At 39.1% G+C, this 26,024-nt stretch overlaps 1 protein-coding gene across 2 annotated transcripts in view; it reads right to left on the bottom strand.

Annotated features, from left to right (window-relative positions):
- The window catches only part of CNTN4 (contactin 4), a 1,027,325-nt gene that overhangs the window by 187,412 nt on the left and 813,889 nt on the right, over nt 1-26,024 (bottom strand). For both annotated transcript variants that reach the window (XM_040245968.1, XM_040245967.1), the window contains 2 exons: nt 11,337-11,439; nt 7,563-7,747 (listed from right to left, as the gene is read on the bottom strand). In XM_040245968.1, the coding sequence (XP_040101902.1) occupies nt 7,563-7,747; nt 11,337-11,439 (288 nt within the window). The remainder of the gene's footprint in view (nt 1-7,562; nt 7,748-11,336; nt 11,440-26,024) is intronic.

Here is a 26,024-nt window from a genome sequence, read left to right as displayed (position 1 = left end):
ACTGTTTCAAAGGAGGGGAGGCTGAAAGGGTCAGCTTTCAAAACAAGTTACAACATCAAGCAGTATTAACTTGAACTCAGGGTTGTAACCTTTATCCTTGAAGGAGCTGCAAGTCTGCCATTGTTCTTTATCTTCCTGCTGCTTTGCAAAGGGATCTCAAATGGTAGATACTATCTTTTCAGTTCTCAGTCTGGAGAATTTGATGTGCAACACTGATGAGGCTAACGGCAATTGTGTGCCTGATTTCACATGCAACCTGCTGAATATTTACCCCCCACAGGGTCTATTAAAACAAAGCAAACAAGAAAACTATAGAAATCTGTGTGGAATATTAATAACGAAGCCAAACTTTTCAAAGAGAGTGAGGAAGAAAAATAAAATGGAAGGGCAAATGTAACTTATGAAGCAATGTCAAGTTGAAGTTCAAAAAGGAAACATCAAAACCACATGCAGAGACAGAGATTTCAATGTCATAGATTTCCTGTAACTCTTGGGCTTATTCATGGCTTTCTTTCAAAAACACAGAAAGAGCTGGAAACACAACCTTGCAATCTCAAAAAGGATAGGGAGAGGCGAAGGGAAGGGAGGGCCTTGAGAGGATTTTGAAAAGACCTTGCAAAGTTCTAACTAATTAGACCCTTCTGAGGGCTCATTCTCTCTTCCAACAGGGTTACAGAGGTTAAGGCGCTCAAGAAGAATGCTCAATGGTAGTGGTTTGTGCTGGTCAAGGTGAAATAAACAGCAAATTCAGTCTTTGTGAGACATTGTCAGATACTTTTCTTTTCTTTTTTTTTTTAAAGTAAAATTAATTCTCAGAAACCAGATTTGAAGGACAAAAATCTACTCCTCCTGAAGTAAAATTAATTCATAGGAGCCGAATTTGAAATGATATAAACACATTCCTCTTGAAGTCAATATCTGGACAGGAGCCCGTGGGGATTGAGAATGGAATACTGTATTATATATATGACAAAGGATGAGATAATCTTTCTTTTAACATGCCAATTGCAGATCTACAGGGCAAAACCCCACATAGTGAAGGTTTCTCCTGCCACTCAACTTAGATTGGATGAATCATATCTAAGTGAGTGAGTTTTTTTTGTAATAGAACAGTTCTGTGCCTGATGGAAATTATTCATATCTCTATATATCTCTTAGTGTCATTGAGTTCAAAGTCCTTGGATAACAAATGGTCCACATTAGTGCATAAGAGAAAACACTGTTTCCTTTAACTTTTTTTTTGGATAATGTATGTGGGTCCGTGGTATTTATCACTTAATATCAAGGTTCTTTTGCAACACCATGTCTAAAAAAATAGCTTCATGGAAGGCTTGAACAGGTTGATTCAACCCTATTATTTTAAAAAGAAGTTTATGTCTAAATGCTTTTTGGGCATTATATATATATGTAGATCCCAAATACTAAACAGAATTAATCATATTCACATATTAAAACAGAACCATCTGTTTTGGCCATTCATATTCTTTCAAGGTTTGAATAGAAGAATCTCTCCTTTAAAGCAAATCTTTAGTCTTGTTCTCAAGATACAAATTCAAATACAAGGTTAAATGATTGTGTTTTACTTGACTCTATGACACTGTTAATCTCTTGCATAAATGAACAAGCTCTTCATTCCAATCTTTTGTTCAACAGCTGCCAGAAACGACCTAAGTCAATGCATAATCCAGTCACTGGAATCATGCAAGCATCTTGTCCAATAACAATTTATATCGCAGACAGATATAATTTGACTTTAGTGATCAAACAGTTCTCAGAGGTATCTGGCTCTCTGACTGTCTCAAACCAGAAATTTCTAATAGAAAGAAAAGCCATCAAGAGCCTTAACCCTTAAAAAAAAGAAAAGATAAAATGGGGGAAAATAATTTAAATTGCTATTAGAATGATTACCTGTAGCCATTCAAAATTATTTCTGGTTGCTTACACAGTCTCAGAGAAGATGAATCTATCTTAAGCTCTACTCGAGGATATTAAGGGTTTGGGTATCAGTTCTGTTTGGGACAATTAGGAAGACTCTTGCTTGAGTGCAAAATTATCTCTCTGCTGTGTTCATTCTTTTGGTCATTTCTATTCTTTAAGCCACTTTGTGAGACTGAAATTAACTAGTGATCACACATACATAGCAAATCTGTGGGGAAATTAGTACACCATACTGTTTGATGCTTCTATATGCTGACCCTAGATATCCTCCCATACTATCTCCAGGGTCATGAAGCCCACAGTTTGCCTTTAGAGCCAAAGGACCATAGCCCACAAGGTCTCAACATACAGCCACAGACGTAAATTGGAAGGAAAATAGAAAGAGCTCTTTCTGGCTCAATAATCAGGTGATTATAAGTCACTTCCTTAGAAAATAGGAAGTGAAAAAGTCAGTTGTTCATTTGGATGTTTTCATTTATGACTTTGGTTGTGGCAAACAAGCAGATAAAATATCTGAATGATGGATGAATTTTTTCCCCTTTACCTATTTAATGAAAATGTCTTATTGGCAAGACAAAGAACACAGAACAGGTCTAAAAGATCTCTGATTCTCACTCATTCTATCATCTTGGGTAAGTTATTTTATATCTCTGGGTCTTTATTTTTAACTTGTAAAAATCAAAGAGTTGGCTCCAACAGATCCTTCCAGCTCAAACATTACAGATTCATTGAAAAACAGTCTTGTTCACTGCTTGACTATTATATTCCCTATTTCCTCGTGATGAAAATGACTTTACTCTCTTAACACCTGTTACATCTAGGAGAAATTGTACAAAGGTATTAAATATCAGGAAATTTAGCTCATGTTTCATTTTTCTGAATGATGACTGTTATTCCACTGCTCTATTTGTGCAAAAAGGAATTCTACAGACATAATGAGGTGGAAAGATGAATAATTATCAAGTGAATTAAATCCATTTTACACCTCCCTCTCCTTTTTTCAAAGATAATTACTGTAGCATCCTCCTTCCACTGTGTCTATGTAGACTGGTCATAATGCTTAATGTGACAGAAGTCTGCAAGCTTTCATGGGAAGCAGGAACACCTCTATTTGCCGTAATTTATTGTTAGGGTTCACTCTACCACCTGGAAACAACCTAGCACAAGAGCAAAGGCTTTTGCACTGTGGACTCAAACAAGTAGCATCAGCACAACCAGGAAACTTAATAGAAATGCAAATTCTTGGGTCCCACGCTAGCCTGACAAAATCAGAACTTCTGGGGAGTAGAACCCCGTATTCTGTATTTTAGTAAAATTTTCAGATTATTCTAACTGCACTCTGAAGCTTGAGAACTTCCAGCATGAAAGAACTTGAACCTAGCTCTGCTTACTATGGGCTTCCCTGGTGGCTCAGATGGTAAAGAATTTGCCTGCAATGAAGGAGACTGGAGTTTGATCCCTGAGTCTGTAAGATCCCCTGGAGAAGAAGACGGCAACCCACTCTAGTACTCTTGCCTGGAGAATTCCATGGACAGAGGAGCCTGGCAGGCTACAGTCCATGGGGTCACAGAGTCAGACACGACTGAGCAACTGTGACTCACTCTGCTTACTATGTAGCTTCAATCAGTAACATGAGTATCTCTTTGGGAAGCAGTTTCCTTATCTAGAAAATGGCTAAGTGTAGGAATGACAAAAAAGTGTCTTACTGGTTCTAAGTCCAAAATATATGTCAAGTCTCCATTTATTTTCATTCTTTGTGTCCTAGCCACCATCATTTCTCACCTGGTAGGCTTTGTGACTGCTTATCATGCTTTTACTCTTGGTTCCCTATAATCTAATCACGACAGAACAACCAGAGTAATCTTTTAAAAGCATGAATACAATTGAGTCATTCCCCATTTAAAATCTCACAGTGGTTTCCCATTATCAGTATAAAACCCAAACTCAGTGCCTGGCTTACAGAGTACTGCCTAATCTGCCACCCTCCTATTTCTTTTTTTATTTTATTTATTTATTTATTTTAATTTATTTTTTATTTTACTTTACAATTCTGTATTGGTTCCTATTTCTAAACCCTTTATCCTTTCTCACTAGGACTTAGCCACGCTGGCTTCCTTGATGCATTTCACACATGGTAAGTAGTCTTCTGCCTCAGGGCCTCTGCACTTCCTTACCTTCTGCCTGGAAAGCACTACCCCTTGAAAGCATGGCTCTTTTTCACCCTTTAGGTTTCAGTTCAAAAGTCAAATCTCAGACAAGTCTTCCCTGACTGCCTTATCTTATGAAGTCTTTCTTCTGTTCCTGAAAAGTGAAAGTGAAAGTCGCTCAGTTGTGTCGAACTCTTTGCGACCCCATGGACTGTCCTTGAAATTCTCCAGGCCAGAATACTGGAGGGGGTAGTTTTTCCCTTCTTCAGGGGATCTTCCCAATCCAGGGATCAAACCCAGGTCTCCCACATTGCAGGTGGATTCTTAACCAGCTGAGCCACAAGGGAAACCCAGGAATACTGGAGTAGGTAGCCTGTCCCTTCTCCAGTGGGTCTTCCTGACCCAGGAATCAAACTGGGGTCTCCTGCATTGGAGGTAGATTCTTTACCAATTGAGCTATCAGGGAAGTTCTGCTCCTAGTTACCTGCTATCATATCATCCTAACCACCTTCTTCGTGACTCTTATCACCTTATGAAATTTTCTAGTTCATTTATTTGCTTAATAGTGAATTGCCTGTCTGCTCCTAGTAAAAGAAAATCTCCTTGAAGACAGGGATTTGTCTTATAGTCCTAAGTGTTTAATGCTCTGCCACCTGGTTGGCAATTAAAAAAATTATTTGAACAAATTACTAATATATTAAAGTCATTTTGGAACATGTCAACCTTTAAGCAACAAAGATTTGTAGTAATGTACCCTTGAAAATATAACATCTATTTCAGTAAGTTTTTAATGCTGAAAAATACCTGAAAGAGCAGATTAAACCACACAGACAAGTACAGGTCATGGCACAAATAACTCAGGAAGATGGAGATGGGTAAAAATGTTCATGTTTAAACTAGCTTCAATTCTTTCCAAACATGAGTGGCACATGCTAAGCTAAAGACACAATCACAGTGGAAACACACCAGCCAGGAATACAGGCTCCTATGACCCTTATACAGGGAATGTAGGAGCAAGGAAACCATGCTCAGCAGGCCTTTGGAGGAAGGTTAAATGGTTTCAGTGTGGGATCAGAAAAACTGCCATTTTGTCAGGCCAGAACAGAAGTGAGCACACCTGTCTGGTTTCTCAAGTGAAGAGTGGATGAATGGATGCAGCAACTTGGAACCAAAAAGGACAAGCAGGTCTCTAAGCTGAAACCCAAGGTATATTGTCCCCAAACACAGCACATCTTAAAGTTGTCAGACATTCTCCTGTCAACAAAGAGAGCATGTTCATGGATAAGGAACTGGGGCTACTTCCTCCCCTTTTGTGAAATATATATGGTGATTTTAAATATAACAACTCATTTAAATTGGAGATCTAGGCAGCTGGATATTAGGAACACTGTTTTGAGAAAACCCAACAGAGACCACAAAGAAAAAAAAATGACAGCCAAGCACTTTTGCATAATTAAGCTCTCCTGTGACAATGAAAACAACTCGATAATTTCTGTGTCACCGATATGATGCTAGTTGAGGGAAAACAAAAGGATAAAACAGATGCAACAGCCCAGCACCATGAAGTCAACTGATCTGACAAGCTTCTAACACCTAGGGTGGTTGGCAACGGAGAAAAAGCTGAGTTATCTTCAGAAAGCAGGCACACTTCACTTGGCTTTTTTCCCCGTGGATGAATGCAGACAACTTCATTTAAAAGGGAAACACTGTTAGCATCAGATTTTCATCTCCAAGGCTGGGTCCTGGAAAACCTTTCATTGTTTCTCCAGAAGGTTATTGATGAGGTTGATTCTCCAGAAGACTAACTCTGGAATTGTCTGTTTCCAGTGTAGGAAACTTATGACCTACTAGAAAGCACCATGCCAACTCCTGGTGACAGAATATTTCCTAAGTTTTTAATATACTGAAAAACAGATATTTCACTTCAAAGAAAACCATGAAAGTGAAAAATTACTTCAATCAATTAACTGAGCAACACAACTAACATTTAGGGATCGCAACTACTGAATGGAAAAATCAATCTAACTAATTGAAAAAGGAAAACACTGGCCATTTACCTGAACATTTTCAGGCTGTTCCTACTTGATGTAGGAGAAATGATTATCACACTGAAGAGAAAAATGTACCCTAAACACTTTTAAGACAGTGATTGCCTTTCACTGAACAAATCGGTAGCCTTCAGTCTTCAGTTTTTCTAGCAATGAACTGTGATGTCTTCTGCTTTCCAACCCATCAAATACGGTGTCAACCATCATAGTTTATGAAAGAGCAAAGATCAAGCACCAGGTCTGTCATTTGGCATAAGCAGAGTTGGTCTTTTAGTATTGTTGAAGGAAGATGGGTGAATTGGTGCTCAAGTCATCATGTGACGGACTGGCTAACATCATGTGTATTCTATTATCCCTTGGGCGCCGTCACAGGTATGAGTCCAAAATGCCAGACGGGGAGGTTGCTGAAGGCTAGCTGATATTCAAAAGCTCCATCCAGTTTCTAATCATGCTTCTAAAAAATCTTACATGACTACTGAACAAAATCTTTTCCCCATATCTGAAATCCAAAATGCTCTGGAAGAAGACCTGATGAAATAAGACTTTTGTGGTATCAGTTGTTGTAAGACATCAGAAGGTTTAAAGTCTTTGCTACGACTTGCCCCTAAAGAACTGGTCTTATCCTTTAATGTACATTGTTGTTCACCTAAGCCATTCTTGAATAATTATCAATCTATAATATTTATTTTCAACACCCCATGGGATTCAAGCATGTTCCAACTTGGGAGAACTCAATTTGATTTCAAAATGCCTATCCAATGAAATCCGTTTCTGGATTCCAAATTGATACCCTAACTGGGTTTCCAATACAGGCTCAATGGATGACCACGTGCTAGAAGCTTTGCATTTGTGTTCTGTTTGGATCAATGCCGATGATTTGATTGGAATAGGAGCAGCTGCACAGAAAGAGTCTATGGGGTGAGATAGATTTGTCACGCTCCACTCTGATAAAAACTAAATTTGGATAGCATGCATTTTGAAATGTTCATGGTACCACATTAAATCTCTACCAAACAGGAGCAATTACCAAGGATTAACACGAGCTCCAAGTCAAAATTTGGATGAAGAAAACCAGAGAGCTTTAGAAATAAATAAATCAATCAGGAGGAGGGATAACAAAATATTTCCTTTCTCAGGTTTACAGCTTGACGGCAGCAGGAAAAATAGGTCCTTTGTGAGTGTGTTTATACTAATATCCATCTCTCAATACATCAGCCTGTATCTTCCTCTCTGCTGCCTCCACACCACTGCCCCCACCCTCCCCATCCCCACCAGAACAACCCAGGGGATGATAATTAGGCAGCAAACAGGGTTTTACACAACGGTATTTTGAACAATCCTTCTGAAAATCCTTGAATGCAAATCTCCTAGCTTATGGGTTTTAATACCAAGAAGGTCAACAAATGATAAACTGGAATCACTACCTTACCATAGAAAGTCAACTGTCCTTTTGCTACGTTTTTCCCTCTTGAATTCTCAGCCACGCATTCATACAAGCCAGCATCCTCCTGCTGAAAATTGGGGATTTCAAGAATCCCATTTGACTTGTGTCTTCTGGCTTTGGTTGCTATCGGCTTTCCATCAGCTCTTCTCCAGATAATAGTTGGTACTGGACTGGTGGCAAGAAAAAAAGGGAGTGAATCATGTTAGAGAAACTTTCTTTTATTTGAATCTATGCTCATTGCAATCCCTTCCTTCTTGGTTCCAAACATTATATAGCTGGCACCAGACAGTGTTCCCCCAAAGTCATTTATTCATGTATCACTATTCTAATTTCAGCGATACTCACATCTCTAGTACTATTATGTACTCCGTGTTTTCTTTAGGGATTGAACCCAGGTCTCCTACATTGCAGGCAGATTCTTTACCAGCTGAGCCACCAGGGAAGCCCTTAAAATCAGATAACCTTTCTTAACCTTAAAGAAGTATTCCATATAATATACAATATTACTGATGAAATAAAAACAGATTTTTATATGCTTGTTACATTTTTTCCAATGCATCTGTTTAAGATCATAAATATAAAAAAATTTAAAAGTCCATGCACAAATGTGGAGAATTAAAAATGCCTTCCACTAAGATGTGGTCCAGAACCCCTTCTACTTGAACTAGGTGGCTACTATGACTTAAAATAAGACAGAAGTGATGTGGTATCAGTTTCAAGGCTCAGTGGATAAGAAACTGGCAGCTTCACTTTTTGCCTCTTGGAGCACCCTTTGTGGGCCCTTACCAACTTCTAGCAGTCCATTAGGAGCGTGGTTTGGGGAAAGTTATCTTAAAATAGTGAGATAAGGAAAGAGGCAACCTGTGGGGACTTTAAGTACTCTCAAGGCATCTATCATCCTGCAACCAAAACTGTTAGAATGCTTCTTAAATTGCAAGGGCATCACTGAATCTGCAGATCAATGGTTTAGTGAGCTAACCACAGCTTCTGAGTTGTGGCTTTCTAGCAGGGGATACAATTATTTACCTATTTATTTTTCACAAAGACACACACAGACAAGAAAATAGACTAAAGACTTGCTAATCTTCTCTGGGAAACCTGAGATGGTATTTAAAAAATTAGAGCCATCAACTCGACTATACTTGTTTTAGAGGAATTTAAGTTCATTAGGCAGAAACTAACTCAAAATATGGAAAGGGCTCTAACAAAAGTACATTATGGGTATCGTTACATGTGATGAGACAGACAGTTAAAATGTGCCAGTACAAATAACTGTTCTTAGACATAGTCTTTCTGCTCTTAAGTGGTCCGTGATGATGGGTTTCCACAGCTGCATGTGTGTACCCATACACTTCTGTGTAGACTGGAGGAGCCCAATTTGGGTCCTTTGTTTTCATTCTAGTGCCATTCAAGTAGTGTGAATGGAGTTTAATTCATACTCCCTTTGAAAGTGGGAACAACATAAATTTTGCTGTCTTTCTCCATAGATTTTTCAAGGTGTCACCTTGCAGAATTCACCAAACACATTCCTATACCATCTAGTTACGTTCTTTCATCTTTTCTTTGCATTGAGTTTCCATATATATATATGTATATATATATATATATAAATGGGCTTCCCCGGTGGCTGAGTGGAAAAGAATCTGCCTTGCAATGTAGGAGATACAGGAGATGTGGGTTTGATCCCTGGGTCTGGAAGATCTCCTGGAGGAGGGCATGGCAACCCACTCCCGTATTCTGGCCTGGAGAATCCCATGGACGGAGAAGTCTGGCGGGCTATAGTCCATGGGGTCACAAAGAGTCATTCATGATTGAAGCATCTGAGCATATATAAAATAAAAAATGGGACCATCTTCCACTGTTTAGCAATCTACTTTTAGTCTCTTAATAATAAATAATGGGCATTTTCCAGGTCTTAGTTGTTTTACAACTTGACTTTTAATGTCAGTACAGTGTTCAATCCTACAGCAATGTCAGAATGTATTTAATGGAGTAAGATTTCAGAACATAAAGAATGAGTGCTGTATTTTTCGGCCCCCAAGTAAAGATGCTACTGTAGGGTATACTGCCCTGACTTGAAAACAGGAAAACCAAAAGAATTCTTTCTTTAGAACTAAAAATAAAATTGAAAAAAAAAAAGGAACAACTTTCTTGCATGGTTGCTGTGAAATACAAAATGATATGAATATAGATAACTTGCTAAAACAGAAGCTGAGCAAAAGTTAGTGTCCCTGCCTTAGCCAACATCTGGGCCCAGGAAAAGGATGAGGAGTTGGCAGTGGGTTAGATGGATACATGAGGTTGGCTACAGAGATTCACATGCATCATTAAAGTGTACCGATGACTAAAAATTCTTATTTTAGGTGAAAGTTTTTATCACTGATGCCAAACCTTTTCTGCAGGGTTACTGGCAAAATCTTAACCGATCTCTTTTTCATTTTCTTTATGCCCTCTGACAGACACTCTAGGGAAGATTAACTGGTTCCCAAGTAGGCTTAACTGAGAAAACTCCACAGATTGAATAATAAAGTTGTGAGTTATTTTCAGATGACTCTGTAAAACAGAGACTCCTTAGAGAATATCAGGTCTTGCTAATCTCTAGCCAAAGTAGAAAGAAGATGCTATTGTTTATATATGGAATCTGAAATATGACACACATGAACTTATCTGAGAGTCCTTTGGATTGAAAGCAGATCAAACCAGTCAATTGTAAAGGAAATCAGTCCTGAATATTCATTGGAAGGACTGATGCTGAAGCTGAAGCTCCAATACTTTGGCCACCTGATGCAAAAACTGACTCATTGGAAAAGACCCTTATACTAGGAAAGATTGAAGGCAGGAGGAGAAGGGGACAACAGAGGATGAGATGGTTGGACCGCATCACCGACTCGACGGACATGAGTTTGAGCAAGCTCTGGGAGTTGGTGATGGACAGGGAACCCTGGCGTGCTGCAGTCCATGGGGTTGCAAAGAGTTGGAATTGACTGAGTGACTGAACTGAACTGATGAGACAGAAACAGACTCACAAACATAGAGAAGAGTCTTATGGTTGACAAGGGGGAGGGTGTCGGGGGAGGGATGGATTGAAAGTTTGGGATTAGCAGATGCAAATGATTATATAGAGAATGAATAAACAACAAGGTACTACTGTATATCACAGCGAACTGTATTCAATATCCAGTGATAAACCATAATGGAAGATAACATGAAAAAGAATGTATATGTGTATCAATGAATCACTCTGCTACAGGGCAAAAATTAACACAACGTTGTAAATCAACTATACTTCAATAAAATAAATTTTAACAAAAAACTAGAAAGAAGAGACTTTCAATTTAAAAAGAAATACAATAAAAAGTTGATGCACACTCTGTAAGCTGGGACCCAAATGAAATTCTACCTTTTTCCAAACAGTCCACTTCACTGTACCTCAGATGAAGGCCATTGTTTTCCTGTCATTCTGGGTCAGACAACATGTACATTACAGGTTATCGTAATAGAATGAAACACTTTCAGAACTGCCCGTTCTCCTCTCCTTTGTGGCTGTGTCCATAGTGGCAGCTAACTCCTCTATGTCATGTCACATCCCTTCTCCACAGTGAAAGGACAGAATCAAAGATGCAGGCACAGAATCACAGTGAGAAAGGCTTGGCTTGCTTTCCAGTTACCTCACCAACCATTACTGTGAACAGTGCAAAGAAATTTCTTTACTTGCCCGAGCTGGAGGGAGGACAATGGAGGACAGAAACCAGAACTTACTTTCCCAGTGCAAAGCATTCCAGCTTCACCGTTGTTCCCTTTGCAGTCGGGACCATTTCTGGAAACTGAACTTCTATTTTTGGTTCATATTCGCCCATCACCCCTGTGAATAAACAAAGGAGCTAAGCCTTGGAGATTCTTTTAAGACATACACAAGTGTTTTTGTGTTAATGTTCCTATACATCATTGTGTGTGCAATTAATCCCTTCATTTAAAGAGGCTCCTATCTCCAACAGCCGTGAATCGTGGCTTCTTTCCCAGTTATTGCTGGAGGAAATGTGTATTCCAGCACCACACCATCTGCCTAGGATTAAATGCTCCATGTGGACAACTCTGCTTCTCAAAAACACTTTGTTAAAAATGTAGTCATGGAAGAAAAAAGCGGAGGGAGGTTAAGTCCTAGTCACCATTAATACCACATTATTTTTTGGGGGGGAAATATGCTGCAGAAAATTTAAAATATGTTTAAAAATATGTGCATGCTTTAGTTGTGTCTCTGTGAAGAACATTTCTGAGTAATCAGTTTATAACCACAAATTATCTTTCACTTTTGAAGGCCAATCTGAATGAGTCATAAGTTGGTATGTGCAAGGTAACACAAAATTCATATATTTTTATTCTGAAACAATGATAAAATAATAATAGGAAGTAAATATCAGAAATAGCCTGTAGGTGATACCCACCTTGCCAACGGTAGTTTTACCCTGAAGGTCCTATTTTCTTACTTTCCGATATCTCAAAAAATTACTGTACAATCATAGCCAAGGTGGCAAAGCCTAACAAATTAAGCCCATGCTTTATAACTAAATGCTTATGAATTATTTCTCATCAACCATTCTTAATGCTATCTACCACTACTCTAGTTGTTTTGATACCTTCATTTCTGTTCAATTTCTAGTCATTTTCTATGGCCTCTGATTCAACTGTGGCAATATAAAGTTTAAAATTATCTAGCTCACTAAAACATGATAGGATCCTCCATTTCATCTCTTCTTTAGGTTTCCTACAGTTAGAGAAAAAAGAGATCGAAGGATTCAGATGAAAGGTTAAAAGTAAGGTATGGATGCGGACAGGAACAATGGCTCAGAGGAACAATTCTCTGCGTTTTGCAGAGGTGACCCTCTTTATCTGCAGCTTCATAGCCTGAGAAGCAGCAAGGGAATTTCTTCAATGTGCAAAAAAGAAAAAGTCAACCCCTAGGGTCAGATGATCTAATAGTCTTGCTAGATTTGTTGGGTAGCATGTCATCAGACCTGGAGAAGGAAAAGGCAACCCACTCCAGTATTCTTGCCTGGAGAATCCCATGGACGGAGAAGTCTGGTAGGCCATGGGGTCACAAAGAGTTGGACACAACTGAGCGACTTCACTTTGTGCAAAGCTAAACATAGTCATTTTGTTATTTTCTTTTCATAGACTGACAGAGAGAATTGGCTATGGAAGGCATCTCTGAGATCATTTGGTTCAGCAATTTTTTTTAATAGAAATTGTTTTTGGCCCTGCCACATAACATGTGGGATTTTTAGTTCCCTGATCAGGGATAGAAACTATACCCCCTGCATTGGAAGCATGGAGTCTTAACCACTGGACCACCGGTGAAGTCCCAGTTCAGCACTCTGAATATTGGCATTCACAGATGAATACTTTTCTGAAGAAAGGACCTATACCTAGCAACAACCTGTTCTAAAAAGAACCTTAAACCCTCCACCAAAATGGAAATCACAGTTCTAGTCTGTCTCTGTCTTTTACAAGCAAGCCTGTAATCCCCAAAGTGTTAAACAGTTTGTCTTTAGCTTCACAACAGACCAGCATTCAAGGTTGCAACCCTGGTCCCTGATTTCTGGTCTAAATCTTTTCCTATGGCCTCTCCCCACTGCAGGAGTAACACTCCCAAACTAAATTCAAATACACTAAATTCATGTGTGACACACTCAGTTGTGGCCAGTCTCTGAGTCCTATTGCCTTTCCTAGAGCATATGCTACACAGCTGGACCATAAAGAGATAGTGCTTACTAACACCTGCAGTCACACACTTCTGCTGAACTTGCTAACAAACAGCCCATCCAAGTGACTCATCATCCCGTAAATACCAGTAGTATGACTCTGAGTGCAGGAACAAGCTAACACCTAGTGCTGTGTGTGTGGCTGTGTTCTCTAAGAGCAGCATTAATTAAAAAACAACTGCCTTGAAAGGAAGAGGTTCTTTTTTTTTTTTTTTTCCATCTTTCTCTCTCTATTTTTTGGTTGCACAGGCTTTTTCTAGTTGTATGAGTGGGGGTACTCTCTGCTGTGGTGTGTGTGATTCTCACTGAGGCATCCTCTCTTGTGGAACACGGACTCTAGGCTCATGGGCTCAGTAGTTGCAGCACATAGGGTCAGTAGCTCTGGTCTGTGGGCTCTAGCGCTTGGGTTCAGTAGTTGTGGTGCACAGGCTTATTTGCTCCGTGGCATGTGGAATCTTTCTGGACCAAGGATCAAAACTGTATCTCCTGCACTGGCAGGCAGATTCCGATCTAGAGTGCCATAAGGGAACTCCGAGAGAAAAGGTCTTTTGTCCTCCCAGGATATCAAGACAACTTCCACTGCAGTGCCTCATGCATGGAAGGGAGATGAGATGATTAAGTGAAAATATGGGGGATCAGGTTTTCCCAGTCCCCTTGTTCCATAAACACTACATACAAACCTGGTTTCTATAATCCAGCTATGAAAGATACACCAAGGATAAAAAGTGTCTCACATACCTTTGTCCTAAGCAACTGAAACATCACTACTTAGTGTCTGAGGCCCCCTGAACTACTGATTGCTTATCCTACAATCTCACCCATTATGGCTTAGACTCAAAGTCCTCTCCTTCAGCGTCATGTACCCTTTCCTCAGCACTCTCTATACTCTAGCCCACAGCAGTCTTTAAATGACCAAAAAGTATCAAATCTTTTTGCCTTAGCTCTCACGGTCTCCTGTGACTTCTTTTTAAAAACATATAATGTAATGATTTTTAGTAAATTGACTGAGTTGGGCAATCATCATCATAACTCAATTTACATTTCCATCCCCCAAGTAATATCCCTCATGCCTGTTTACAGTTAATTCCCAGAAGCAGTCCCAGCCCCAGGTAACCACTAATCTGCTTTGTCTACAGATTTGCCTTTTCTGGACATTACATATAAATGAAATCATACAACATTTGGTCTTTTGCATTTGGCTTCTTTTACTTGGCATAATGTCAGCAAAGTTCATCCATAGTATGGCTTGTATTGGCGATTCCTTCCTTTTTATGCCTGTATAGTATTCCACTTTACAGAAGAAAAATATTTTAATCATCTGTTCACCAGCTGTATTAGTTTCCTAAGACTGTCCTTGGAAAGAGATACAGACTAAGTGACTTCAAGCAAAACACATTTACTCTCTCACAATTCTGAAGATTAGAGGTCGACAGGGCTGTGCTGTCTCTGAGACCATGGAGAGTATCCTTCCTTGCCTGGTCCTGGCTTGTGGTGGTGGTCATCAATATTCAGGGTGTTCCATGGCTTGCAGCTCTGTCAGTCCAACCTCTGATTTGTAAGATGTTCTCTCCTTGGGTCTTCCCACTGTTTTCTTATAAAGAGATCAGTCATATTGGGTTAAAGATTTACCCAATTCCAATATGATCTCATCTAACTAATCTATTTCCTAATAAGGTTGTATTCTTAGGTACTGGAGGTTAGGATTTCAACACATAATATCTTTTGGGGGCACATAATTCAACCCAAGTTACCAGTTGATGGTCATTTAGGTTGCTTCTTCTTTGGCTATGGCATGGTTTGGGAATGGCATGGTTTTCACTGCTGTTTAATGAATAATGTTACCATGAAGGTTCACATGCAAGTGTTTCTGTGGACATTTTAATATGTTTTCATTTTTCTTTTGTTCCCCATGACTTTTACATGGATGATTTTTGCTTCAAGTCTCAGGTCAAAAGACTCCCCTTTTGAAAAGTGTTTCTGATCACATTACCTAAAATAGGTGCCTGCTGTCACTCTCTGTGAATATATTTTTTCCTTTATGTTAATTGTCATATGTATTTCTCATGTTTAGTTCTGTCTTCCATACAGATCGTAAACCCCATGATATCAAGTAATATGTCTGTCTTTTTCATGCTAGCTTTTATCTTCGTCTCCACACTTAATAAGTGCTCAGTAAGAAAACCAACATAAAACATTTTATAAATAAACTTCTGGGCTCTCTCAAATAGCACTGCTGTTTTCTATCATGTTTATAGCTATTTATATACTTGCCATTTCTTCTGTTGTACTTTCACTTCTTTGAGGAATGGAGGTACTTGTGATATTTTCTGTTCCTCGCAAATCTCAGCTCAGTTCAAGGCATACGGGGGAAAAAAAATGAACTGTAATAGGTAGGGATTTGTGAAAGGGAGTAAGATGGGGCAATGTGGCCCTTTATACTGGGACACATAATAGTCATTAAGCCAAACATTTAAGTCTTCTTGGGCATGGAAGTTGTTCTTAAGCATTACCATGGCTATTGGTCAAGTTCACTCACTTCAGACTATGTCTTTCTAAAATGTGAGAAAACATAATCTGTGCAGGTTGTTTATTTGGTCACATGGAGTGATTTCTGGGTGAAGGCACAGTGATCTCTGTTTATGGCTACAGGAACTGAGTAACAGTGTTCTCTGTAATGATGAAGACTGTACTTCATTTATGGCAGTAGTTGCAGGACACAGGTTGGGGTCAGAGATGGAGTGGCACGGATTCACTGCTCTTTAAAAATTTTTAGTTACATGTAAAGATTGTCCTAGTACTTAAGTCATGACAAAACGAAAGAAGCCATTCGCTTCAACTACATTATGAACATGTTTTGGAACACCTGTGTAGTGTTCCATTGAATTTGCTTACATCTGGCACACGTTACATTTTTATTTGACTATTTCTTTCATTTTAACTATTTTGGCCCTTTGCTACTCTCAATGTAAAAAGCTGTTGCCTTTTATATCTTTTAAGAAACACAGGATCCCTTAAAACAGGAGTGCACTTTTTTCTAGTCATTCCCCTGACCACCTGCACATTTTTGAACTTAATTGGCCTACAGCTGCTCTGGTGATTTATAGAATAATTAGGCAAAAAGTGATGCCGTTGATGGAACTGCTTCAGAATCCTTTTTCTGTCTTCAAACTACCTGGAAAGGTGGGAAGATAGAAAGGTCTAGGTGCGTCTACACAACCAAGGTAAAGCTGAAGCTACAGTGCATACAATGTTGTCAGGATCAACCAGGTCATATAGTCTCAGCAATATTTCCTTTCTCCTGACTGAAAATATATACTGGATTGTCCAAAAAGTTGTTCAGATTTTTCCCATAATATCTTATAGAAAAACCCAAAAATGTTTTGGCCAATCTAATACATTGGAGAAAACTCTTGCTTCCAATTCTAAATAGAGGCATTTATATCTACAATCTTAAACATAAGGTGAAAAAAGTTTTAATTTATTAAGATGCATTGTCAATGTTTTCTATTTGTGGGAGTAAGAACTATGCCACCACCACAACAGGAAAGCTACATCCCTTGAAATTTGATACATGAAAGTCTTTAGGAGGTAGGGGCTTATCTGTATTTACATTCTAATGAATTCAATAAACATTCATTTAACACCAACTATAACCATGGGGGCACAGTGTGCATATCACAGAACTGATCATTATCTTCATGACATTTGTAGTTACCCTTTTCCAAAGCCTTGCATAGTAATGTGGCAAATGCAGGCAACAATTAACTGTTTATGGAATGTGTGTGTGTGTATATGCTAAGTCACTTCAGTTGTGTCTGATTCTTTGTGACCCAATGGATTGTATAGCCTGCCAGGCTGCGCTGTCCATGGAATTCTCTAGGCAAGACTACTGGAGTGGGTTGTCATGTTCTCCTCCAGGGGATATTCCCGACCCAGGGATGGAACCCAGGAGACAGCTCTTATGTCTCCTGCATTGGCAGCTGGGTTCTTTGCCACTAGCATCACCTGGCTCAGATAGTTTATGGAATCAGTTTAGTCACTTCAATCGCTTAGACATGCCCAACTCTTTGCAACCCTATGGATTGAAGCATGCCAGGCTTTCCTGTCCATCACTAACTCCAGGAGCTTGCTCAAACTCATGTCTATCGAGTCAGTGATGCCAATCAACCATCTCAACCTCTGTCGTCCCCTTCTCCTCCTGCCTTTCCCAGCAACAGGGTCTCTTCTAATGAGTCAGTTCTTCACATCAGGTGGCCAAAGTATTGGAGCTTCAGCTTCAACATCAGTCCTTCCAGTGAATATTTAGGATTTCCATTAGGATTGACTGGTTTGATCTCCTTCCATGGTTTATGGAATAACCATGTTTATTTTCTAAGGAAGGCATGCTACAAATTTCTAGGTGTTTTTTCCAAAACCAGTGTTCTCAAACTTTCTATCACCTGGAGGACATGAGTGTCTGAATTAGTAAGCTAACACGGGGCCTGAGAACATTCATTTCTCATAAGTTCCCGGCTGATGCTGATGCTGCCTTCCAGGGAACTTCTGTAGCAACCATGAGGGGTTAAGCTTTGGACCAAGCAGTAACAGACCTCATGGACTAATCACTGGGAGATCACAAGTAAGCACATCCCACCAGTGACAAAACCAATCATGAGCCTGGGTTTTGCAGACAACGCTTGTGGCAATGACTGTCCTCCTTTCAAAACTGGAAAAACTATTAACGCTGACGCTGATGTCTGTGAGAACCGGAATGTGACAAAATAACCACCAAACTGCAGACTATAAAAGAGAAATCAGCCACACACCACGCTTGTTTAACTACAATTTGCAGAGCGCTGTCTTGGCAGAAGGAGGCCGGTTTGCAGAATTTTGTGCCATAAGATTTTGCCAACACCTGCCTTAGCTGGAATCTATACTTGTAAATTAAACCACAGAAGGGACTTTTACCAGCTTCCACAGAGTGGGACTTACAACTGAAGAAAAACTGCAAAAGACTGTCTTATATAGAGTTCCCACATGGCTGTTCTTGAGGAATAAGTCATGTGATATAAAACCCATTTCTCTAATAATGTTTGGAAATATCTGATTAGGCATACTAATTTCTTTGGCTGAGTTCAGAACTTCATTCTTTCAGGAAAGCCTTGTTTTGCCCTGGGTTAAAGGAGACACTGTCGGATCAAGGGGACTGTTCAGGGATTCTCTATCACTACTCATTCCCTGATCACTGAATTCCCCTGAGTTAGAGCCAACAATTGGGCAAACAAGAACTTCCCCAGTGCTGGAAAAGAAGAATAAGACACTGGAAGGTTGTCTATCACTTGTTACATGTGGGGTTTTAATGTGACTTCAAAAACCTGTGAGAAGGACTTCCCTCATGGTCCAGTGGCTCAGACTTCATGCTCCCAATACAGAGGACCTACCTGGTCAGGAAACTAGATCCCACACGCTACAACTAAAGATCCTGCACAGACCAGGCACAGCCACAAATAAATAAACAAACAAATACATATAAATATTTTTAAAAGAGAAACCTGTGGGAGGTGAAAACAAACCCCACTGTTTGACTTAATTCAAACCTGCATCTCTTTCCTTACTTCTCAACAGTTAAATGCAGAGATAATCTGAGCTATTCCAGCAGGGGGCTTCCCTGCTGGCTCAAATGGTAAAGATTCTGCCTGCAATGCAGGAGACCTGGGTTCAATCCTTGGGTTCCAGAAAGCTGGATCCTCTGAAAGTAGAGTAGCTATTTACCTGTGCTTGCCTGGGACAGTCCTGATTTGTAACAAGTTCTGAAGTAATTTGCTAAGAGTTTCCCATTTGGGCAATTAATTATAAAGCCACCACCGTTTAGGTGAAAGAAAGCCAACTTTGGTCTTTTTGTGACGAAGTACATTTATATTCTTACTACTAAATGTTCTCTCTACTTGAACTAAACTCTCTCTCCCTCTGATTTGTATACTCCGGTCCTAGTTCAAGTCTTTGGAGCCACAGAGAACAAGCCTTGATGCATAGTCTTCGAGTATTTAAAGATATTATCGTGTGGTCAGAGATTAGCAAGGTTAATAATATTTTGTACAAAGAGAGACACTCAATCTCTGATTCAACTCTGCCATATAGCTAGAAAGTATTCATAGACAATATGTAAACAAATAGGCATGGCTATGTTCCAGTAAGATTTTATTTACAAAAATGGTGGTGGGTTGTGTGTAGCCCATGAACTAAGGGTTGGCTAGGCACTGGGTTTAGAAGAAATGGGGAAGATAGCAAAGTTTGAGAGAGTTGACAGAATTAACAAATTATAGAACTAACAACATTTCACCAAGTTTGCCATGCTCAATCATTGACAAGTAAAATAGAGAATGTGATTAAAAATAAGATATCCTTAACAATAGTAACACAAATTACAGATAATCTAGGAGTTAAGTAAAAATACCGAACATTTTTAGGGAGAAAAATGTTAAACTTTATTTACAAAAGAGGGCATGGGCAAGATCTGCCTATAGGAGGAAGTTTGCCAACTCATGGTTTAAGCAAATACTGTGTCCACTTCCTGGAATTCTTATCCTCCCTGTTAGATGGAAGCTTCAGCTGATTTCCAAGACCAGGCCAGGCTTCCTTACATGCATATCTTACCTTCACTGGTCCTGGACAGCTCTGATCAGAGCTGAAGCTTAAATAATCCTGCTTTAATTCTCCATCCACCCTAAAGTGGCCCCATTCCTGCCTCAGTCTGTAATTAGGCTCCTAAGCCAGGCCACCATCTAAGAGAACATAGAAAGACTTTCGCATCCCTAGTGACAAGAATACAACTGGCACTCAAACATTTCTTGGTTAAGTTCGGTTCACTTCAGTCGTGCAGTCACGTCCGACTCTTTGCAACCCCATGGACTGCAGCACGCCAGGATTCCCTGTCCATCACCAACTCCCAGAGCTTACTCAAACACATGTTCATCGAGTTAATGCTGCCATCCAACCATCTCATCCTCTGCCATCACCTTCTGCTCCTGCCTTCAATCTTTCCCAGCATCAGGGTCTTTTCCAATGAGTCAGTTCTTCAATCAGGTGGCCAAAGTATTGGAGTTTCAGCTTCAGCATCAGTCCTTCCAATGAATATCCAGGACTGATTTCCTTTAGGATGGCCTGGTTGGATCTCCTTGCAGTCCAAGGGACTCTCAAGAGTCTTCTCCAACATCACAGTTCAAAAGCATCAATTCTTTGGCGCTTAGCTTTGTTTATAGTCCAACTCTCACACTGATACATGACTACTGGAAAAACCATAGCTTTGACTAGATGGACCTTTGTCGGTAAAGTAATGTCTCTGCTTTTTAATATGCTGTCTAGGTTGGTCATAGCATTTTTCGCAAGGAGCAAGCATCTTTTAATTTCATGGCTGCAATACCATCTGCAGTGATTTTGGAGCCCCCCTCCTCCAAAAAATAGTCTGTCACTGTTTCCATTGTTTCCCCATCTATTTGCCATGTAGTGATGAGACCAGATGCCATAATCTTACTTTTCTGAATGTTGAGTTTTAAGCTAACTTTTAAACTCTCCTCTTTAAATTTCATCAAGAGGCTCTTTAGTTCTTCTTTTCTTTCTGCCATAAGGGTGGAGTCATCTGCATATCTGAGGTTATTGATATTTCTCTCAGCAATCTTGATTCCAGCTTGTGCTTCATCCAGCCTGGCATTTCACATGATGCACTCTGCATATAATTAAATACGCAGAGTGACAATATACAGCTTTGACGTACTCCATTCCCAATTTGGAACCAGTCTGTTTTTCTATGTCCAGTTCTAAATGTGGCTTCTTGACCTGCATACAGATATCTCAGGAGGCAGGTCAGGTGGTCTGGTATTCCCATCTCTTTCAGAATTTTCCACAGTTTATTGTGATGCACACAGTCAAAGGCTTTGGAGTAGTCAATAAAGCAGAAGTAGATGTTTTTCTGGAACTCTCTTGCTTTTTAGAAGATCCAACAGATGTTGGAAATTCGATCTCTGGTTCCTCTGCCTTTTCTAAAACCAGCTTGCACATCTGGAAGTTCGCGGTTCACGTACTGAGCATTACTTTGCTAAGTGTGTGAGACAAGTATAGTTGTGAGGTAATTTGAACATTCTTTGGCATTGCCTTTCTTTGGGATTGGAATGAAAACTGACCTTTTCCAGTCCTTTGGCCACTACTTTTTCCAAATTTGCTGGCATATTGAGCGCAGCACTTTTACAGCATCATTTTTTAGGGTTTTAAGTAGCTCAACTGGAATTCCATCACCTCCATTAGCTTTGTTTGTAGTGATGCTTCCCAAGCCTCACTTGACTTCGCATTCCAGGAAGTCTGGCTCTAGGTGAGTGATCACACCATCGTGGTTATCTGGGTCATGAAGATCTTTTAAATATAATTCTTCTGTGCATTCTTGCCACCTCTTCTTAATATCTTCTGCTTCTGTTAGGTCCATACCATTTCTGTCCTTTATTGAGCCTATCTTTGCATGAAATGTTCCCTTGGTATCTCTAATTTTCTTGACAAGATCTCTAGTCTTTCCCATTCTCTTGTTTTCCTCTATTTCTTTGCACTGATCTCTGAGGAAGGCTTTCTTATCTCTCCTTGCTATTCTTTGGATCTCTGCATTCAAATTGGCATATCTTTCCTTTTCTCCTTTGCCTTTAGTTTCTCTTCTCAGCTACTTATAAGGCCTCCTCAGACAACCATTTGGCCTTTTTGCATTTCTTTTTCTTGGAGATGGTCTTGATCACTGCCTCCTGTACAATGTCATGAACTTCCGTCCATAGTTCTTCAGGGACTCTATCAGATCTAATGTCTTGAATCTGTTTGTCACTTCCACTGCATAATCATAAGGGATTTGATTTAGGTCATACCTGAATGGTCTAATGGTTTTCCCCCACTTTCTTCAATGTAAGTCTGATTTTTGCAATAAGGAGTTCATGATCTGAGCCACAGTCAGCTTCTGGTCTTGTTTTTGTTGATTGTTTAGAGCTTCTCAATCTTTGGCTGCAAAGAATATAATCAGTCTGATTTTGGTATTGACCATCTGGTGATGTCCATGTGTAGAGTTATCTCTTGTGTTGTTGGAAGAGGGTGTTTGCTATGACCAGAGCGTTCTCATGGCAAAACTCTGTTAGCCTCTGCCCTGCTTCATTTTGTACTCCAAGGCCAAACTTACCTGTTACTCCAGGTATCTCTTGATTTTTCACTTTTGCATTCCAGTCCCCTATAATGAAAAGGACATGTTTTTTGGGTGTTAGTTCTAGAAGGTCTTGTAGGTCTTCATAGAACCATTCAACTTCAGCTTCTTCAGCATTAGTTGTTGGGATATAGACTTGGATTACTGTGATATTGAATGGTTTGCCTTGGAAATGAACAGAGATCATTCTGTCACTTTTGAGATTGCACCCAAGTACTGCATTTCAGATTCTTTTGTTGACTATGAAGGTTACTCCATTTCTTGTAAGGGATCTTGCCCTCAGTAGTAGATATAATGGTCATCTGAGTTAAGTTCAAGCATTGCAGTCCGTTTTATTTCACTGATTCCTAAAATATCAATGTTTCTTGGTCAAAGGCGTCATCAAATGAATGTCCAGGTCATCTCTGTTCTAAGCTGGACATCTCTCCTGTCCTCTTTCATTTGAAATCCCTATCTATAAATGTGTTTCCTGGAACTCAGTTCAATAATTCCAACAAGAATGAAAATTTAGACATTTCATTAATTTGTAGTTGTCTAAGACTATAGTCTCCCAGGGGCTCTGACCACATCTTTTTATTTTACAGTGTCAAACACACAATGGGTACTTAAGAGATGCTTTCTAACTGACTAGTGAAGTGACCATCCACAAGCTTTGGCCCCATGGACCTGTAATGAATCTGACTACGCCTGAGGTTAGAGCTGACTCCAAGTTCCTAAGTCTGTCAAGGCTTCAAAATATTAAGACACTATTAAATCAGATTAGCAGTGGCAGTTTAGCAAAATATCTCACATCCTTTAGTCATTTAGATGTTTTTCTCACAAAACATGTTTTACCCCCAAAGATCCTCAAATGTGGTATTAATGCAAGATATGATTGCTGTGACAAAACCACAGAAAAGATGTAATTGGAAATGAGACTTAAATAAAGAAATGTGTTTGAGGATAAACTTTAGATCTTAGGTAATATAAAAATCTTGTGCAAGTCAAGGACACATCTCTGCTTGTTCCCCAGGCAGAAGTTTTGTCCTTCTCAGTCTAAAGTTTAAGTCATCAAAAAGAGTTGTAGATAAAGTTTACAATCAAAAAATGGTCGTCTTAATGAGCAGTTTTTTAAATCTGACAGCTAGGCTAATTAAATGGCCTACAATTAAAGCAGATCTATTCAAGAAGACAACATCATGTCTGTTAAGGTTCACTTGAGGATCTAACCCAAATTGGGGCAATATTAGGAAAGTTTACTATGAACAGATGGTAGTATCATAGTGAAGAATACATTACACTATACAGATAACCCAGAATACTCTGGAATATTCTAGTTTTCTCTTTCACACTTTTCATTGATCTTAAACTTGGCAATTTGAAGCAAATGTAGTCTTCTGAGCCACTAGGAGATCTAATGGTCATTGAGGTGAAGGTTCACAAAATGGTCCGTAATGCTCTAGTTTTGCACTAGGATTCATTGTTAGTGCTAGGAAGAAATCTAACCCAATGAACAGCATCTGTGTGTTGAACTGTGTTTGATATCATATGGCCTATGCAAATGCTGAGACTGGAATAAAGTAAGGTAGAAAGTTGTGACTGGAACCTCAGAAGAAAACGCAGAAGAACCCTTAGACATAACTTATTACAAATCGCTCATTTTTATAGCTAAGACTATTGAGGACAAACGAAGCGACAGGTTTTGTCTCATGTTAGTGGCAGATCTGGGACCACACCCGAGAATCCTATGGCTTTTTTCCTTCTGGATTTTTAGTGCTACCCTTCTTTTCCTGCATCCTAGGTGACACCGCAACAAACAAGACAAAGCTGGCTGGCATCAATCACGGACACTCTTAGTCCCATATTCAGCACATCTGTTTCTGTCCTACCTTAGGCTGCTCTGAAACTCTAGGCTGCGGGGATTACCAGCCAGTCTCCTGTCCAGGAGGTTAAAATTTTGTGTACACTGAAAACCATAAATGCTTCAGTGCTGAAGCATTCAAAACTTTGCTTTGAATGCAAAGTTTTCATGGCTAATTAAAATAAAGCTTGGGGAAATGGGTCAGGGCTTGGGAAAAAATGGTCAGCTATTTTGATTATATTGAAAACACCAATTTTTAATAATTTAAATTTACAGTGAAGTATAATAACATTCAAAAAGTGGTTTAAATTTTAACTTCAAAAGACAATATATTTTGTGTATATAAACACATGTATATTTATACACACATACTCTACATGTATAAGTTTATGAATGTATATAAATATGGAAAAGGAGAAGGGAAAGAAAGAGACACAGAGAGTGACCTTGAAATTCTAAGATAGGAAAAATCCAGTGTTTCCTATTCCCTAGCAGCTCTTCTATTGAGAGTTTTAATTAGGGATAATATTCAAAAACATTCAACAATCAATGTGCATAGCAAGGATCCATCAGATACACACTGGGTGTAAACTGTTCAACATTTGCCTTGGTTCTAATAAGCAAACTAAGGAACTGCCAAACCAGTCCCTAGCTAGTCTCAAGGGAAACACAGAAAAAAGGCAAGGAACATACAGTAATTTTTCATGCTCAGTTATGTACCTGTGCATATAAAGTACATAAACAACCTCGCAGACATGATCTCATTTTCCCAAGACTGTCCTAATCTCTGCTAGTTTTTTTTTTTTTTCCCCATCTTTAGCCATTTTAGAGCAAGTTAGGGGTAATGACTCAAGACAGAAAAAAGTAGCTATTATGATTATGATATAAATCTATGATTTCTTTCATAGTTACACTGCTTTGGTATGGGTAGCCCATTACCTCTGTTTATGGAAATAAGAGGTACAATTCTTTGAAATCTGTGTAGGAAGCACATGATAGAGCAAATTCATGGTCATTAATAACTAGCAATTAGGCTAATATTGATCCATGGACTAGTTTAATATCTCTGGTAAAAATAATTATGATCTATTTTTCTCAGTGAAATATTTTTCTTTCACGGGATCCAAGCAACAGGTGCCCTCTCCCGTATGATAGGTTATATTGTTGTTTCAAGCAAATTTTAAAATACCTAGATAAATAAATAAAAACTCTGGCATAAAATTCTCTCACATTTGTCTAGCTCTCAGGTTTATACTACTTTCTGGAGATGAACACTACACATAACATACAGTTATTTAGAATTCCCAAAATAAAAATTTCCAAAATCATAACATAAATAGGTGAATCTAGAGACCCAAAAAGCTTTTCTGAACCTCAATTAAATAGTATGGTGACTGGGGGCCAAGAATTTGATCCCACTGCTGTTTTGACTTGTTTCTCTCATCCTTAGTTTCCTTCTTTCTGGAATAATAAGTTGGGGGATCTCGAAGTGCCTTTTAGGTCCAATGAACTGTAGTTATCCCTTTTACCAAACATTAAAAACAAACAAACAAACAAAACTTTTGAAAAGTTTCTAATCATTGCAGAAAAATGAGAAAGCACAGAGAAGCAAAAAGAAAAAAATTAAGAACTGAAATTTGACTACTAAA

This window comes from Oryx dammah, unplaced genomic scaffold, assembly GCF_014754425.2.
Source record: "Oryx dammah isolate SB20612 unplaced genomic scaffold, SCBI_Odam_1.1 HiC_scaffold_9, whole genome shotgun sequence".
Taxonomy (NCBI): domain Eukaryota; kingdom Metazoa; phylum Chordata; class Mammalia; order Artiodactyla; family Bovidae; genus Oryx; species Oryx dammah.
Note: the sequence above shows the minus strand (reverse complement) of the source record. Positions and strands in the feature narration are given on the sequence as shown.